The sequence below is a fragment of the Leuresthes tenuis genome, unplaced genomic scaffold (assembly GCF_036924035.1).
Source record: "Leuresthes tenuis unplaced genomic scaffold, fLeuTen1.0.hap1 SCAF_4, whole genome shotgun sequence".
In the NCBI taxonomy this organism is placed as follows: Eukaryota; Metazoa; Chordata; class Actinopteri; order Atheriniformes; family Atherinopsidae; genus Leuresthes; species Leuresthes tenuis.
In genome coordinates, this window is record NW_027325358.1 from 4,821,139 (window position 1) to 4,840,170 (window position 19,032).

Genomic DNA, 19,032 nt, shown 5'->3' on the forward strand with positions numbered 1-19,032 from the left:
AGTCTGTCCCTGTGTATAAGACTTTAAACAGAGACAATTCACTCATTTCAACATGTCAAGAAAACACAGTTTGATTAATAATAATAAACTCTGTGTGAATGCAACGGGAAGAAAGTAATAATGCTTCAACAAAGTATCAACAGACAGGTGGGTTGGCTAAAAGGCGGCTTTGGTATGATTACCTGTGTCACTTGTCACCCTGCTTTCTTTCATCGTTAAGTTGTGTTTTACATCAGAAAAATATCCCTGAGAAATCAAATACAGGTGAGCTGAGAAACTGTGGAAGCAGCTGCAGAGGGTCAGTAGGTGCAAATGTCCTTGGTTTTTGAAGCAAAATTAAATCTTAAGCTGACAAATACGATATGAAGCCGAAGAGGTGCAAAGACAACAAAGAAACCAAAAAACAGGTGAAATAAGAAGCTCTTCATCACCGATTAACAGATTTTTCAGGTACGGACGAGCATGAAAGAGAGAAACAACTCAAGTAATTATTTCAAGCTCTGAGCTTTATTCAAATAATTTCCTTTTATTTTGAGCTGCTTCAACTTTTTTAAGATGAACCTATGAAAAAAACTGCTTAGTCGCTCGTTCGTTCGTTCGAGGGTCTGCGCCCAAAGTGTGTTCCTGTCAAACATGTGAACAAGCGGGGGAGGAAGGGAATGTGGCCGCAGACGCCCCGAATCAAAAACATCCAGAGCTCGTGTGCTGGAGCCGAGGGTTAGAAGAACAGTGGCAAAAATTCTGAATGCGGTGAAGGTAAAGAGCAGAGTTACCAAGCCACGGTCGATATAAAACAGAGAAACCAGAGAAACAAGCGTGTAATGAGTCAAAAACAGCACGCCGTGATGTCACACGTGCTCACCCACGTCACACGTGTGCATGTGCGTACTATAGAGTGTCAGCCTCACGCCAGCTCACTGGTTTAAATTTAGCAAACGGGCAACAGTCCCAGCTGACTTTAACAATGCCATAGCTACCAAGAAGACAATCCGCACCACATTAACGCCGCAGCAGCCCTGAAACCGGAGACGTGTTGAACAGAGGGAGGAAGAAGAGGAGAGCAGAGGAAAGAGGGAAGGCCTCAAATTTATGAAAACTCAGCCGCCCACACTCTGGCCTCCGCTGCCAAGAGTTGAGTAGGACAACAGCGAGAGTGTGTGTGCATTTGTGTGTGTGTGTGAGACATTCCTCTGTGAGGTGGATGCCAAGGAGCGAGCAGAGCAGAAGACAGACCGTCCTGAGCTACTGTGTTTTAGTGGAACTAACGAGCCCCTCGCTGTGCCCGTCGGATTCGCAGCTGTAAACTTGTAAGCGATTAGATAATCAGATCTGACTGGATGTTTTGTCAGAAAAAAGCAAAAGGGGTCAGAATTCTGCTCTGAAGCAACGCCGTGGCCTGTTGGGTTGGAGACACGTGCCTGTAGCCCAAAGGTCACGGGCAGCAGCCCAGCTGTTTCCATCTGGATCTGAACAGAACCCGGTTAAGCATGACAGCTCTCGTGAACATGTTTCTTTTTAAATACCCGTGGCCACATTAAGCTAGAGCTCTGGAAGCAGTCAAATTAAATCAATCTTTTCAGCTTTTAAGTCAAGAGTTACACGGTATAAAAGTGCACATTTCATTTTTAGATCTTTCATATCGGATGAGGACAAATCCAACATTTCCCCACAAACAGGTCTGGATCTATGTAACTCAGAGTTACACAGACAGCTGAGTTAAGCTGCGGTTCTAGCCCAACATGGCCCTTTAATTGGACCGCCGTCCTTATCCCAGTATCCAAACAAGCTCACAAAGTGACAAACTACACCAGTGACACAGCGGTCCAGTCCACTGGAAGGCAAAACTACTGCTGCCATCAGGCTGGAACTGATAGAAACGCAAAGTAGTTTGGGGGAAAGAGGACTCACTCACGGCCAAACCAACAACCGCTTTGATGCCATAGTTTTGTTTCCTAATTTCACTGATCGTTTGTGAAAGAGCAGAAAGAAACACAGTCATACTCCAGCCACTAAATACAGGATCTTCAAGAATCACGGACATCTTGAAAAAGGTCTAAAATCAAACATTTCCATCAGTCTGACAGAACGAAAATAACGTTGAAAAGCTTCCAGCTTAACTTGACACGAGAGTTTATCGATATAAAAAGCTTAGACACAGACTCTGCAGGCCTTTCAACACTAAAAGGATCCTGTAAGTGTTAACATACAGCAGCTGAAAGGTCCACATTCTGTTGGTTTCTCCGGGTACGGAGGGTGTGCATCGGAGCCCAACGGATGGACTGACATCGGCTGATACCGACCCTTCACAGAGCCCAACGGATGGACTGACATCGGCTGATACCGACCCTTCACAGAGCCCAACGGATGGACTGACATCGGCTGATACCGACCCTTCACAGAGCCCAACGGATGGACTGACATCGGCTGATACCGACCCTTCACAGGTGCATCGCATCATCCACACGAAAACAGGCCGCACAGCAGAAGAAGACAAAAGCTCACGTTAAAAACTGTCTTTCACAGTAAGCTGCCGACAGATTCGTAAAAACCATTGCTGGAACATGCCCCCTGTCAGACTGGCCCTTTCCCCCCCCATTAATCTGATGGAAACTGAATGTGTCCGAATGATCAGGCTTCTCTTTTCCCGCCACATTTGAGAAAGCAATCTTATGCTATTGGAGTCTGAGCTGCTGCAGTCACATTAAAGGGATACAGAGGCATGTCGTATTTTGGTGGGGGGGGGGCTGGTAGGGGCCCAGGGTTGCCCGTAGTTTACTTAGGACTAACTCTGCACACTTTGTAATAATACCATCATTAGTATCAGTTTCTAATGTGCAGAGACTTGAGACTCACTGTCTTGAGCCCAATCTGAAGCTTTGTGAGTGCTTCTTCAGCATTCTGAGCCAGTTAATTTGGCCCGGTCATTACATCTGAAGGTATAATGACCTTTACACCCCCCCCTTTCACCAAATACACAGACTCGACAGGTGCATGTTATTGCTCATGTGAGCAATTGGCTGTGCTGCAGAAAACCGCAGTGAGATGAACAAACCGATGCAGAAATAACATAAAATGTGCGGGCGTGGAGACACTGGACAGGGTGCGATCACCTGCAGCCACACGTTCAGCCGTTCACCGCAGTCTCATCTCGACACGCTGGCATTGCTCGCCATCACCAAGCATTTTCTAACTTTAGAGCTTCCTGATGTTGGCCACCCAACCAGACTCATGTCTGTCTCAAATGTAATGTTTCATAGGTGTAGTGGTAATTTAGAGCTTCTTAGCATTTGGTAATATTTCATTTGATCACAGGTTACAACATTATTTTACTACCCGAGTACCGATCATTTATCACTTCTGGCGTTTAAGTCCTTCACTCGCACGCCATTTTAAACTGGATATCTGTTCTAAACCGGGGAGGCTCCATGCTTACCAGAGCTCAGACGGCAGGGGGACATGCACAGTGGAGTCGAGCTACGGCTACACCCAGACTTGACCATTTAAATGGACCATCATCCAAGTGCACATGCACTAGAGGAAACCAAGTAATGAGGCGTGTCCAACGCTGTGTGAGAAAAACATTAAATTAACTCCTCTGGTTCTAACTTTCTCTGTGGAAGATCATTTCACTGAGTTCACTGAACAGACGGCGTCTTTAGGTCACGTGGACGGTGTTTTTCTTCGATGGTGCTGTGGTGGTAAAATCAGGGTTTTATTAGAGCAGAGCGACAGGCTGGAGATGCAGTCTTATTGGGCTGATCTTTTTCGTTAAAGACTCATTTAAGAGGGACTCGATCCCTGACTGCTTTACACAGTGTTTCAGTCTGTTTGTACAATTTCAGTTGGACCAAAGTCAGTGTTTTGGTCGGACTAACAATAATAATTCATCTTTTTTCTCGTTGTACCTGCAGGAAAAAGCAGACAGAGCTCTCCAAGTTTAAAGAAGCAGGTTATGAGAGCTGATGGACAAGCCAGGCGAGCAGCTGCTCAAAACGAAGATGAGGACACATTTTATAAAGTTTTAGCAGTTCAATCAAACACTTTTTACACTGCTTTACTTTGGCTGGTATTTACACTGGGACTGTATTATCTCATCTGATGAACTTCTATTTTGCATTTGTAGCACACAGAAAGTGCACAAGCAACCATGAGCCAGTGACCGTTCACTACTATCTGATGCAAAAGATAACCGGAGTAAAATGTCATTCTAGCATACGCTCAAATCAGTATAAGTTTGATATTTGCAAAAATTCACCCTTTTCCGTCTCTGTTTTGAGCATTTGCTAGTTTGAATTCTCCCCTGCTTCTCCAAACAGGGTGCCGTCTACTCCAGAACACAAAGTACTCATAAATACTTCACACAACCATGCTTAAAAACTGACAGAATATGCCTTTAACGGATAAACGCACAGCAGCGGTGGGTTTTCTGCTTTAGGGGAATCAGACAGAACAATTTACACCCTCTGTGGGCAATGCAGAGGTGTCTGTCAAGAGAGTTTCCCAGGTGAAATGAAAAGCTGCTCCTTGAGATGACAACAACTATGCTCATTAATACAAGTGCAATAAAACTCCCTCAAGAACCCAATTAGAGTCATCTGTAACTATTCGGATCGTTTCATACATCCACAAGTCTTGCGAATATGAACAATACTGGTAATAAGACACATTGCTGTGAAACTAACTTTAACTCGGTGAAGTTAAACCTTCTCGTTGTCATGCCATTGTTAAACGGTTTGTGAGCTCTGTGGCTCTTTCTTTTATCACAATTAAAAACAACTACATAAATGTGGCCCGTGCCTGGCTGACTCAACGCTGTCCTTTTCCCAGACTCATGAAGCCATTAATGTCACAATCTTGTGTCTGAAACAGCTATAACTGTATGTGTATTTCATCAGTCAATAAGTTAGATATGGATATCTGTTGTGGGCACGAACCATCTACGATCCTCAGGACTCTAAAACTGTTGTGTGATGGAGCCACAACGATCAGCCATCTTTAAAAGCAGTTAGTCTGTCAATCATTTACCGAGTCATACTTTATTCTGCAAATAGTAAAACATAAAATAACACCCTCATATGGCATGTTGTGTACAGCGAAGTTACTTAAACCGAGATATGGTTGATTTAAATGTAAATAAACTCTCACATCTGACACTGTTTATACTACAAACGCCATGTCTGCTTGGAAAGAGAACTTGAATAATCAGGAAGTCAGACTAGAAAGTCAGCATCAGTTTTGGAGCATACCCAGCCAGCTTAGGAGCTCGTAAATCTCCTCTTTCCCATCACAACATGCACAATAAAAGCACAGCCTAAATTTCTAATATTTAAGAAGAGTCCTTGACCGTAACCGTGTTTGTGCAACACGACACACGACTGGTTGTAGAAAGCAGAGAGGAGGCTTTGTGTTCTGCGAACGACCTTCTTGTTATCAGACGATAAGTTTGGAAGTCTCCAGACGAGCCACCGACGGCTGCTGCCTGTGAGCGTTTCTGCTGCTGAACTGGAAGCATCACCTCCTGGGTCCCGTTCAGCTTTAGTTGGCTGCTGCACCGCTTAAAGACATGGTGGGAAAGACAGAGAGGGTTCCCAGTGTCTTCTTCTCCAGTCTCACTAATACTTAGCCCATAAACACAAACACACACTTTCCATAATTACAGGCTTGCCCTTGCCCTGACGTGGGTGTGTCTGAGAACCATTAGACCAAAGCACATTGTACTGGGATGCACATGGCAAAGCAAGAAGCTTAAGAAAATCACACTAAAACCGCCTGGAAACGCATGATTGGTATCCGAGGCCTCTTCTTTGTTTAAATGTCTCTTTAAAACACAGATTTCCACACATTTCAACCATTTCTTTTATTAACCCGAAGCTGACAATTACTATGATCATAAAAGGAAGTCGACCAGGAGTAAAGCACATGCATTTCAGAGCCAAAGAGTTCATTTGTGACATTTTGGCTTCATGCTGTTAACTTCACACGTCAAACCATGACAGGATCACATGTGCTGCTGAACTCTTCAGGTGTAGGTGAAGCAACGTTCAAACACGGCTTCTCCAAACTGCACACGTCTAAGAACAGTGCGTCACATAGACAGACTCTCCGGATTATAGCCCGCTGGGGATTTTTCTATGCATGTCTGTGTAGTCACATCAACAGCCTACTTGGCTTTTCCTAGAATGCCTGCGTCTGAAGCGACTACATACAGCCATCTAGCTGCAGCTCTGTTCTTCTGAGGAAAAACGGGAGAGGAGATTGCAGACTTCTGCCTCCTTTCATCCCACTTACAATGCATGCCTGCACATTGCCAAGAACTTACAACGTAGCATAAAAAGGGTCCTAACAGGCAGTTCTGTGTGTTTCAGCTATTGAATGTTGTGTTTGCATACAAGCCGTTTCCTTCAGTGACAGGAAAAGGGGCAGAGATGGACAGAGCAAAGGGATGCCACTGTGTCTTTAAGCTGTAATCCCTCCATTCTCTGAGCATTTGTTGCCGGCCATCTAATGGGCGGTTCGGTTTAATGTCCACAAGGGCCGCTGGGAGCTCCTGCACTATTAAAAATCACTGCCGCTCTCTCGAGCTGGAGCTGGTCTGGCTTGCGCGCCTCTTAAATAACCACTGAGGCAGCCTTAGAAAATTAAAGACACACTGATTTTGCATTTCAAAAGAGGAGGAACTGGGCTCATTGCAGCAACAAAAGGGATAACAATGTTGACATTCCCGACGTGTATCCTTTGGTGTTTTCTAAAGGAAACTGGAGCTTGCCCACGAGGGATGTGGTGTGAAAAGGGGACACCACACCGTTTGCCTCCGTCTGTCTCCACCTCTGCCGTGCAACCAGCCAAAGACTGGGAATAAAAATGTGATCTGCAAAAAGCAAGCTCTTCATAGAACAGCCATAAGAGATTCAACAATCCTCCATATGTTACCACTGCCCCCTACCAACAGGAAACCACTGTAGCATTCTAACTGTAACAGCATTTAGATTTTCTGCAGCAGAGCTACAACGTTTAAAGGACCTGCAGTTTCTTTCTTTTTTTTGCAGTAGTAGTAGTAGTAGTAGTAGTAAACCCTTCTTGTGTCATGTGATCAGCTCATGTGAAGCTTCATTGTTAATTAATCAGAGAAAAGAACTAAAGCAGCATCCAAAGTCGTTCTCATGTCTGCTGGCAGGTTGTTTTCAGCGAGAAGGTGTCTGCGATCACATTGTTTTCAACTCTGTGGGCATCACACGTTTGTTCTGATTTTCATTGCATGTCTCAGTGGTGTCTGGAACATAAACTATTGCAGCTTAGAGCAAGGAAGCGGTGTTGCAATGCCACAGCTTTGCCTGTTTTGCAGACCGACTTACACTCACATAACAAAAGAACAAGAAAGGAGAAGTTGTTTTCATGCAAAACATCAGCCACCCTTCCAGGCGCTGTTTTCTAAGTTTCTGAGCTGAAAAAAATCTGAGTGTGACAATCAGCCCTGCCCTGCAAACTTCCAGCTTCCTCTGAGCATCTGAGATCAAATATCAGCTGTCACGAATGGTCATTTCCAAATAGAGCAGAATTCAGGCTCCAGGAGCCTGTTGTCTCCACCGAGGGGCTGAGCTGCTCTGTAAACACAAAGCACTAGTTGGCACTCGTGTTTAAAAAGTAAAGTGTGCGTTTGGAGAGCAATTGCCAGCGCGTACTGAGCGTGTCAACAAGTTCACACTGATGAACGAGTAGTTGTGCTTGTTAACAGATTTTAAGGCACAGAGAGATGCAGAGTAAACCAAAGTGTGTGATGTGCTTGTTGGAGTGTTGTGGGGGTCTAATGGCACATCCCCCCCTTATTGAGAGTATCTCCTTACCGCTATCAGCGTGTTATTTCTCTGTTCCGTGGAAGACCCAGAGTCCGGCTCCTGCTGCTTGCTCGCCGGCTGTTTGCTGCTGCCGCCGGCGGACTTCTTGGCCCTTTGCTCCAGACTCCGCTGGTACAGGCTGACGGTCTCCCTGTGCTCTATCTCCAGCAGCTCGACGTGAGCTTGCTGGTACCTCTTCTCGCAGTTTACGTGGTGTCTCCGGCAGCCCTCGATGCGCTGCCTCAGCCGCTCCACCACCGTGCTGTGCTTAGTAATGCCCACCGCTCCGGCGGACACCACGCTCCCGCTGGCCGGGTTCATGCTGTTGTTGATGCAGATACTGCCGTTGGGTCCGGCAGTGGGGGAGGCGAAGTCCCCCATCAGTGCGCCGAGTGGCTGCTATTTTGGAAGAACTTTTCTCCCAGTCAAGCTGACCGCCGCCACCTCCTCTTCCTCCTCCGGCCACCTCCACCTCCACCACCGAGTGTCCTCTCCGCCTGTGTGCGTCCTCCGCGGTGAAAGGTCCCAAAACAGCCGGGGAGCTGGCGGAGGTTACGCGCGACACCCGGGTCGCTTTAAAAGGCTCTGAGCCTGGATGTTACGCACCGACAAGGAGTCGCAGCTGGCCGCTTCTGCTTCACTCCTTGTTACTAAACAAAACGTCCGCAAACAGAAACAACACACTGCCCGAAAGAGACCCAAACAAGCCTGAAGTGAATTCAACAATACAGCCGCTGCCACGCTGCAAACAACAACAACTCATCAGGAAAAAGACACAATGAAGGGAATGTATAAAGCAGGCAGACACCCGTCATATACACACAAACCGTCCCGAGAAGGAGCAGCAAAGGCGGCAGCAGTAACAGTCCACTCTCCGCTCTGCGGTGTTGTCCTTTGAGAAAAAGTTTTGCAGCCTTAACCGAACAGGGTCCGGAGTTTCCCAGTGAACTTGCATCTCATATGGTTTTGGTTTGAAAGAAATCCCGGTGAAGATGTCGTTGAGTTAGGCAAAGAGCACAAGCGCCCTCGGTAGTCCGGTTGTGAGGCAACGAGAGTAACTCAGATGGCGCAAAACGCGGATATGAGAAGCAGTGGCGGAAGTCTGTAGTCTCTGGCTGCCGCCTGCCACCATCACAATAATCAGGTCCGCTTCTCCACCATGCCAGCGGAGTGATATCAGGACAGGAGTTGAGTAAAAACCAGCTCGAAGCTGTGAGGAGCCCGCTGATAAGACAACCGGAAAACCCGGAGTAGAGTGCGGTTGAATCCCGGAGAGAAGCGTGCAAGTTCAACTAAACGAGCTGCAGCGGCCCGGAGAGCTGAGCAACCTAATAACTGAGAGCATGCAAATGGGAAGGGTGTCAGAAGAGCTTTTAGTCAAATGTGGGAAAGGATAATGTACAGAAAAACTAAAGAAGACTGTGAAGACGTTCTGAGAATAAAGAAATTAAAAGAAAATTATACAAAAACGATTAAAAAAACACGATGAAGGGAGCTGCAAACACAAAACAAACCATTTAGATTTAAGGAATAAATAAAAGCAATAAAATAACTAATATCTGGAGCAATAAAAATCACATTTCTGAAGCAAGTTGCAAACACGAAATAAAATCCTTGAATAAGTTACAGACCCTGAAATGATGATGGTGTTCTCAAAGAAAATAAAACGATTAAAGGAGAAACAAAAAGAAGAAACAACACACATATACTCTCTGAAGGAGGTCACAAATGCACAAAAACACTTTATCAGTGACGTTGTTAGGGATTTGTTCTAAAAGCTGCTCTTGTGTTGACAAACTGGGAAAACTTTTGCCGTCATTTCTCTGTTTGGCTCATTTTGCATTTATTATCCTGAGAAGCAGGGCGAGTCACACCCATTTTACACAAGAATCTCACATTTGTCATGGGGGGAGTGGGTGGAGGCAGGATTAGAGTCAGATTAGCATGAGGGGGTCTGACACTGGAGCACTTTCAGAACGGTTCAACGTGTTTTTAAGGGAAACACATTTGAATTTAGCATGAAAGTCATTTGTATCTGTTCATTTCCGTATGTGTGTGATCTGTTTATACTTTCACTGTCATACATAATGTTTTATCGCGTGTCAATAAACGATTGATGCTTTAATTAGTTAAAAAAGAAAGAAATCCACATTCGGCATCATTTGCGTTCGGAATCTCGTTGGGGAAATCTCGCGATAATAGTTTCGCACGTTTAGTCGCGACACTGAGCGACAAGATTAATGTTGCGAGGAATGGGCCTGGTCCAGTAATCTGTGCTGTTCAGGAGCCTTCCTAATTGAGGGAAATTACCCGGAAATAGTTAAGTATCAGCCAAGATAAGAGCTGTTCAAATGCGAGAGAATGGAGTTCAAATGCTTCATTAATGATCTTGTTTAGCAAAGAAAACACCAGATCATCTTTTATGAGAGAATGGCGTTAACTCTGCCCTATCATCCAGTCTGTGGCAGCACAACATTCAACTTTTCCAGTTAAGAACTTTGAAGATAAACTTATATTCTGTATTGTCTTAAATATGATATATATGACATAATTCTAAGCATCGAAGTCAAGGAAAAGATGATAGGAGGTCGTTTTATTTGACTATTTCACCAGGCCTCAGCCACAGAACCTCCATCGCTCCTGAGGGCGAGATGTGCTGCATCATTTTGGATACAGAAAGTTTGCAGACCGAGAAAAGCTGGACAAAAATAAAGCAACATTTTTAAGAATGCACCTGACCAAAAAAGAGTATTTGATTTATTCATCTATTTGTCTGCAATGACTTTTGTGAAAAGCCTCGTTCACAGCAGAGCCAAATTTATTCTGAAACTGAATTATTCGAAAATCATTTGGAATCCCAACCGTCTGAACTGGAATTGAATCCATCGAGGAAATCAGCAGCCAGATCAGCTCCAGATATAAAGTACCCGACACAAACTCATCACGCTTCAGTGTGCAGATCACGGACGACCAGAATGACAAAACACCGACAAGCTTATGTACTTATGTTTCGATTTAAATATGTCCTGTGACGGATTAATCAACCATATAGAAGCTCCATCTTCCTGCTTATGTGATTATTTTTTGGGGGTCTACCTCTTAGATGTGTTAATGCTTCATCTGCAGAGAATAGCTCCTGTAAACCCACATTCAGGTGTTGTTTTGCAGTAAGCATGACACAGGAAGTGTGCTGCAATCAAATAAGTTTCAGTTACATTTAAAGACCACATTAAGGAGCAGAAACTCTCATCCTTTGTGCTTTGACACACATGCTGGAATAAGGTGCAAGAAAAAAGATATATAACAAGTTCAAACACATTCACAGTTCCCTCCATCCTCTTTATTATCAACACTAGCAATAAATGGACCGAGGGCTTCATGATGTAGGAGCAAAGATGAAGCTGTGGAACACAATGATCTGTGTAGTGAACAGAGTACAGCCAACCAAGTAACTGTACAATTTTCAAGCCTATACTGTTCTCCGAAGAGATGGGGTTGAATGAGTGTAATTGACCTTGTGAAAACAATTTTGATCTTATATTTATGTAGAAATGGTACAAAGACACATGAGCTGAGTTTCTATTGTTTTTTTGTTTTTTAAAGTTTCTGCTCATTCTGGAGTTTTACGCAATTTTACTCTAAACATTTGGAAACTTTTCAGACCAAGTGATGTAGTTTAGAAAGTAAAATATTTCCCATTTCTGCACATGGGAGGATTTTAGTGGTTTAAAATGGAGAATTTCTCTGTAAAAGACGTTGTCTGGAAGGCAGAATGTGTCCCTCCAAAACCTGTATACAGCGAAGAAAATAAGTATTGAACGCACTGACATTTTCTCCAGTAAATGTATTCATAATGGGGCTATTGACATGACATTTTGGCCAGTAATCCACACATATAAAGACATCAAAACAAATAAGTTATGTGTAATTAAGTAAAACAACACAGGGAATATGTATTGAACACAGCAAGAAAAGGAGGAATAAAACCAGCTGAAATCTGTCAGTATTTAGAAAGCAATTCTGCCCCCTGTCAGCGCAAATTAATATCAGCTGGTTTGGTCCTAAATGGTGGTCTAATAAAAGGTTTCTCATTAGCAAGGTGTCACACAAGAAGCATCTCATGATGGGTAAAAGCAAAGAGCTCCCTCAAGACCTCTGCAGCCTGATTGTAGCAAAACATGCAGATGTGTTTCTAAACTTCTGAAAGCTCCACTGAGCAGCGTTGGGGTCATACTCCGGAAGTGGAAAGAATATCGTTTCACCGTAAACTGGCCACGACGATGTGTTCCTCGTAAGATTTTCTGACAGAGGAGTCAAAAGAATACCCAGAGGAGATGTCTAAGAATCACGGAGAGCTTCAGAAAGACCTGGAATTAGGAGGAACGGTCACAGAACCACTATGGCCTCGATGCAAACAAGACTCCACTGCTGAAGAAAAAGCATGTTGAAGCTCATTTAAAGTTAGCTGCTCAACATCTGGACGAGCCAATGAACCACTGGGAGAACATCGTCTCATCCGAGGAGACCAAAAGCACTGCACATCACCCCAGAAACACTAGCACTGAAGTTTGGAGGTGGGAACATCATGGTGTGGGGCTGTATTTCAGCATATGCTACAGCCAAACTTTATACAAACAGGATGCTGAAGAAGAAACAAGGGTGCAAGGCACCGATCCCAAACACACAGCCAAGGAAAGAAAATAAAGCTCCTAGAAAGTCACCCGACATCGATGGAAAGAGTTTACAGAAGAAGCTTTTAAGATTTGAAGACAGGTCGTGTGGAAGAAAGGGCCAAAATCTCTCCTGAGCAATGCTTGCGGCTAGTTTCTCCACCCAGGAGGCGTCTTGAAGCTGTCACTACCACCAAAGGCTTCTCTACTAAGTTATAAATGAATTTCAGTTGGCGTGTTCAATACTTATTCCCTGTGTTATTTCACTTTATCACCCATACCTTAATTTTTTGGCCTTCTTTGCTTTGATGTCTTGTATGTGCGGATTATCTGGGTTGTTGCCGACATCTGGAGAAAATGTCACGTCCGTAGCCTCATTAAAAATATATTTACTGAGAAAAATGTTGATGAGTTCAATGCTTATTTTCCCCGCCGTATATATTTAATGAGCATTCATGCTGCCCTCACAGATCCTACACCGATGCACCTTCATCTCAGATGTGAGACAACAATCCACAGAGCCCAGGTTTTTGAAAGGAAGGTAAAATTTTCATTTATCAGAACACAAGACAGTGACTTCACCTTAGACTGATTCCAGTGCAGAGCTTTAACTTGCTCTCTGGGTGCAGCGCGCTGGCTCTGATTTTCAGAGGTGCTCCTGAGCCCATGTGGTGACGGTCAAAGCATAAATTAATTCTCCATTTCCATTAAACTGTCAAATTATTTGCTCAGTGAAACTGTCATGAACCCCTCTTTATCGTTACTTGTGAAAGCAGTCAGAGGTTGGAGCTGCCCGACCACTCCTTCCTGAGACTGTAGGTGGAGCAGAGCTCCTCTGCCTGAATGCTGGTGGTGCTCTCTGCTCATTACTTGCTCATTATTCTTGTAACTTACAAAAAAACAAAAACTCACGGACATGTTAACAAGGCTGAAAACCTTATTTAAGCTCAGAGGGATTTTAATTGAAAGAAAGAAACAAAGAACCTCAAAGACTATATCAGGGATGGTAATTTTAGGCCCAAAATGTTGTTGATCTGTGGTCAATCAACCCAAATGATCATCTTGTGCCGATGCTCTTTGTGCTTTTTTTTTCTGGGCACATGAACTCACACGACCCCCATTTTCCCATTCACCAAAAGCATCGCGGGCGCTCACACGTCCTCGTGCACACACGGACGCTCGGTGTTGTGTCACGTCAGAAACCAGTTCTCTCTCCCAGTGTTATTTTTATCTGCCGTGTCATGTGGGAGTTCTGAGCTCCATCTCCGACTGTTTGGGCCATATGTGCTCCTTTCTAACCATCCCACCAACACACACACAGTCATTCGCTCCCTCACACAATGTACGCTGACACAGACAAGAACACACGCCATCAGACTGTCTACATGGCAATTAAACGTGAACACCATGTGTGTGCCTCCACACTATTGCTGTTAGTCATTTCTGTTTCTTCTCTTCAGGCTTCAGTGATTCTCACATGAACACTTCCGTTCGCAGTGTTTCTGCTCCTTGTATTTTAAAGTTTTTCAGAATGTCTCTGGGCAGTTTAACACGTTCAATGGCTTGAATGAGGTGTCCACATTCAGACATATTTTTCAATCCCTCCTACAGCGTTTTAACGCCAGAAATTATTGGTCCCAAGATGAGTCTCTCTGTGTTATCACACCAATGTTGTCTCACAGCAGTTTTGAGAGATAATCAATGAATACAGTCCAAAGATTACCAAGAATGGACACAAATATTTCTATTTTACTATATATGAACATAAAAAAGTTAAATTTTTTAACTCTAAGTCCTTCAAACAGCTCATAGAAGATCTCTTTCTCCCTCTTGAAAACCAAAGCAAGGCACATTCTGGTGTTTCAGCCAAAGAATTTGGTTTATTCAGGGGATTTATACCTGGAATTTTTCCTTTCTCCTGGTCTACAGCAGGGACTCAGATGCACTAATAAGCCCAGCTGCCATAACACAGAACGAAGCAGCTTGGATTAAAACACACATCATAGCATCAGCACAATTTCACACATAAAATAGTAGTGTGCTTCTGAATCAAGTTAATCATATTGTGCCCAAATCCCCTCATCCACCAGCATCTTAACATGGGGGCACAGCACTAGTATCACAGAGCCACTTTGGGTCAGCACATTGTCTTGTTGGAACAATTACATTTTAGATTCAAATCTTGCTCTAGAGAGCAAATTAAGAGTTTTTGATGAGGCTTTAATTGTGGTAAAGGTTAGATTTGTCAAGCAGTGATTTGCCTGTTTTTGTTCATTCTCACAGCAGCTGCTTTATCACTTTGTCTTTTGTTGGATTGTGTCATAACGATGTGGTCGTGGTGGTGAAGGGAGTATCCGGATGCAGATATTTCAAAACAAATACCTGATTTATTTCAAAATACAAAAAGCACGGCTTTTACAAAAAAAACCTAAACTATGGAAAAAAAAACAAAACCTGGCTGTGACTGTCAAAAAACACCATGAGCACTAACCTGACATAGTATAGCACCTGACTGGACATGGGATCAATGACAGCGAGGATCTGGCAATGGAACATGGAAAAACCTGGAGGCTAAATACTGAGGAGGGTGATTAGTGAAGGAGTGCAGCTGAGGGGTGACACAGGTGACGTGTCAGTGAAGCTGATGACCAGGGCAAGAGGAAAAACATGATAAAACTAAAGACTAACCAGAAACTTAACCTAACAAAACCAACAGACATGACAGGTTGGATTGGGATCCCATCGATTGATCATTATTGATCATCATCAGGGTCACTGAGTGTGCCTCAGCTCCAAAAACTGATGTCATGCCAGAATATCACCACATCGTAAGATGTCTGCTGGGTGAAAACAAGAGCTGTCCCTATAATATCTGCAATTTGAGCTGATATATTTGGTGTAAGATTTCCCTTTGACTACTGAACAAAAAGCTACGAACCAAAAGTCAGCTTCAGTGTCAGCAGAGAAGGTGACTAAAATAACATTCATGCATTAAGCAGAAGCTTTTATCCAAAGCGACTTATATTTCAAAGAACAATTTACAATAAGCAATTAGAATTACGCGAAGAGGCAGTCAGACCACCTAAATCTATGTTTAGGTTAGTTAAGAGCAGTAAAAATAAAAGGGACGAGCGAAGGAAATGAATGTTAATTCGCTATGACAGGAGGTACTCTCGGTAAAAAGCAGTTTTCAAGAGCTTCTTAAAGGTAGAGAGGGGCGTTCCTGCTCTGGTAGCACTTGGTAGGTCACTCCACCAACAGGGGACCATGGCGGAGAATAGTCTGGAGTGTCGTGGGAGTGTTAGCGCCAGACGATGTTCCTTAGAGGAACAAAAGAGCCGAGGGGTAACACGGGTCTGCATGAGAGCGTTGAGGTAGGCGGGAGCAGTACATGACATTGAGTTTAATAACTTTCATGTACTTATGATATGTAGAACAGTCTCATGGTATTTTTCAAACAGTGTTTACTTGTGGAGGAGTTACACACATGCATGCCATCCAGCTTCTTAGAGCCTATGAAACATCATGTTTGCAGGGATTTAGACAATTCTTTGTACCTTACAGGGAGCTCCACTCTATCTGCAAAAGTCAGAAATTAAACCAAGGAAACTCCCCAGTTAGAATATTACTTGAAAGTCATGCAGGGTGTCACAGAAAAGCACAGTTTATATTTGAAACTGGGGAGTATCTGGGAAGGACTCAGAAGCAACGTACATTTAGAATACACTGAAAAATAAGTTAAGAAGTTACCCAGAACAGCTATAAAGACAAAAAAAAGATCAAATTTCATCAACTGGGCATCTGAGGAAGCACGTATTGTAGTAATCCGTGATCAGTGCAACACGACAGAAGCAAAGAACAAACCTGTCACCAAAAAATGAAAGTAAAACAGGGACCTTACAACCTTGATCTTCTTGACATGACAGTCACATGGAAAAATAAAAAGTGGCAGCTCATAACAGACGGTTTCCAGCTATTTCATCACCCGTCTTCTGCTACAACTGAATCACCAGGATTTTCCTGGGACACCTTGGTTTTGTCTCCGCATTGTAATCAGAGGAAAGGCTTTGGTTTGTGAGCTGATATGTTGAGTTGATGTCTCAGAAACCCTGAACGAAACATGGGCTTAAATAGTTCTTGGTGTTTTTTTTTTACATCTTTGAAGCGAGGGGTGTCTGGACTTAGAGAGCAACTTTCAAACTTCAGCCAGTGTTTATGGAAATTAAGTTCTGCTGTTAGTTATTATGCTTTGAACAGGTTTGGTCCATAGAAATCAAGCTGTTACATCTGGAATAAGAATACCGAGATAGGTCCTTTCTTCACCTGACCCCACCAACACTCAAGCATATAACAACATATCTGCCAGATGCACGATTTGAGACGATCCAAGCAACAGAAGCTACCCATGAAGTGTAAAAATGTTTGCATTTGTAAAGACAAAACTGCCCTCTGCACCGTTGCATCAGGCCCTGAAATTTAAAAAGCAAAATTTGGACAAGAAATGTATTTAATTGTATAAAATGACATGAAACCACAGTTGTTCATATGTGAGAATTGATCAGCTGATAGTTAAAGCTCAATATGAAGGAGATATGAGAGGGGAAATGAAAGAAAGTGGAAATAATACGTTATTAACGACTACTTTCCTTTCTTTTTCTTACCTTTTATCCCTGGTTTATTTCACCCATTGATGTTATCAGTTGTGCTTTGGATGCAAGTCTGAAGCTGTGTGAAACAATATCTAATATTCATCATAAAACAGTCTTGTTAGCTCCAATTCTACAAATTGTTGAACAACAAATTCTCACTCCTTCACTTCTCTTTGCCAACACAGGGTCAGAACTTCATCAAGCACACGTGTCGCCTTAGATAACAATAATGATATTGATTATGAAAAAAATAATTACTGAGCTTAGAACTTTGAAAGTGTGATTAAGTGTTTACCTGGAATATTTAGAGAATCGTTCATAATCCACCAGCTGTTTCTCATTTTAATCCAACTGCTAATAAGGTGGCAGCAAGTCTTATCCATCAAAAATGATGAGGTGATTATTCAGATCGTCTAGCTGCAAAAAACTCAATTTCAAAATGATTAATCACTCAGTCTCACTGAAGAAAAGCACATTAAAGATGAGGGATTATTTTATGATAAAGTATGCACTGGATCCACAAAGTGTGTGGGAAGGCCTGTCCCTTCAACTTTCCCTTTATTTTCACTTAAAATGTTAAAAAGGTTAGAAATGTGCTGCTCATTCACATCCAGTGAATCTTTCCGCCCGTATTCTTTGAACTAATCAGTCCCTGGTAGCTGCTCTTTAAACGTGGAGGTGAGTACACTCATCACTTCAATGAATGCTGTTATTCACCAAATGATTTCTCACTTATGAACTACAACTCAGTATTTATGAACTGCATAAAACACAGTTAAGATACACTCACATTGCATGGCTCTCAGTCGACTTTTGTACTGCATCAAGGTGTCTCTTTGTCACTTTGTTCCACAGAACAAAACCCCTGAAAGCTGCTGTGTGCTGGGAGGAGCCACCTATTGTCACAAAAAGGTTTTAATAAACTGCAGAGGCAAAAAGCGGAGACAAAAGTGGCTAAAGAGGCAACAGACATAAGGAACCGGCAGGAAGAACTGACCCGATGCTTGAAACATCCAAATTACGACGATAAGATCATCTTGAATATTTTGATGTATGCAGCTGGTATTAAAGTAAAGTGAGTATAAAACCAGCAACATAAACATAACACAATACAGTAAATAAAACTGACGAAGAAAGAATTATTTTAAATGTAAAGCCTTGCAGAATGATCAGAATATAAGAAAATGTATCTGTCAACCCTTCAAAGTAAAGTGAGGAATCAGTCTAATTTGTAGTTCAGAGTTACTGCCATTTCTGTGCATGAGCTCTGTGTTTTTGTCTGACTTATTTAGAAACTCAAGAAGAAAGTGGAGCTGTGAATAATTTACAGATAAGCTTATCAGAGCTCTATTTTCCAGCGCTGACTTCGACATTTCCTGTAAAAAGAGACGTGAAGGAAGTTGCCGCTGCCACAAAAACCCTACTCTGCTCTGATTGGTCAACTCCAGCAGCCTGATCAGGCTTCACCTACCATTGCACAACAAATGTGCTGACGTTTATATTCCAAAAGACAGATTCAATGAATCCTCCAATCTAACCAACCCCATAGGCTGTTTGTCCCCTGAAACACAACATAAATGAGCACAAGAAATCTCTTTAAAATGTCCCTCAAAGCTTTGTCACTGTGTAAGTGCATGGACTGGCAGTCTGGAGATTTCTGTTTGATGCACCTCTCTCTTTGGTAAAGTCCAGTTACTAAAACTACCCAGTTAAGTTTAGGAAAAGATCATGATATGGACCAAGTACATTAAAGGTTTTGTAGGTTTTCTGGGTTCAACAAGCAGTGTCATGTTTTTCATAACTTAAATAAGTAAAAATAGTTAATACATATGTTTTGTGTCATATTGTTAACAGATCCTTTAATACTCTTTAATCATTATC

At 42.9% G+C, this 19,032-nt stretch overlaps 2 protein-coding genes across 2 annotated transcripts in view; one reads left to right on the forward strand and one right to left on the reverse strand.

The window, feature by feature from the left end:
- The window catches only part of maml3 (mastermind-like transcriptional coactivator 3), a 117,310-nt gene extending 108,287 nt beyond the window's left edge, over positions 1-9,023 (reverse strand). The window contains exon 1 of the mRNA XM_072384206.1: positions 7,842-9,023. Within this exon, the coding sequence (XP_072240307.1) occupies positions 7,842-8,213 (372 nt within the window). The 5' untranslated portion in view covers positions 8,214-9,023. The remainder of the gene's footprint in view (positions 1-7,841) is intronic.
- ctnnd1 (catenin (cadherin-associated protein), delta 1) overlaps positions 1-19,032 on the forward strand; it is a 250,087-nt gene that overhangs the window by 66,741 nt on the left and 164,314 nt on the right. The gene's annotated exons all lie outside the window — the stretch shown is intronic.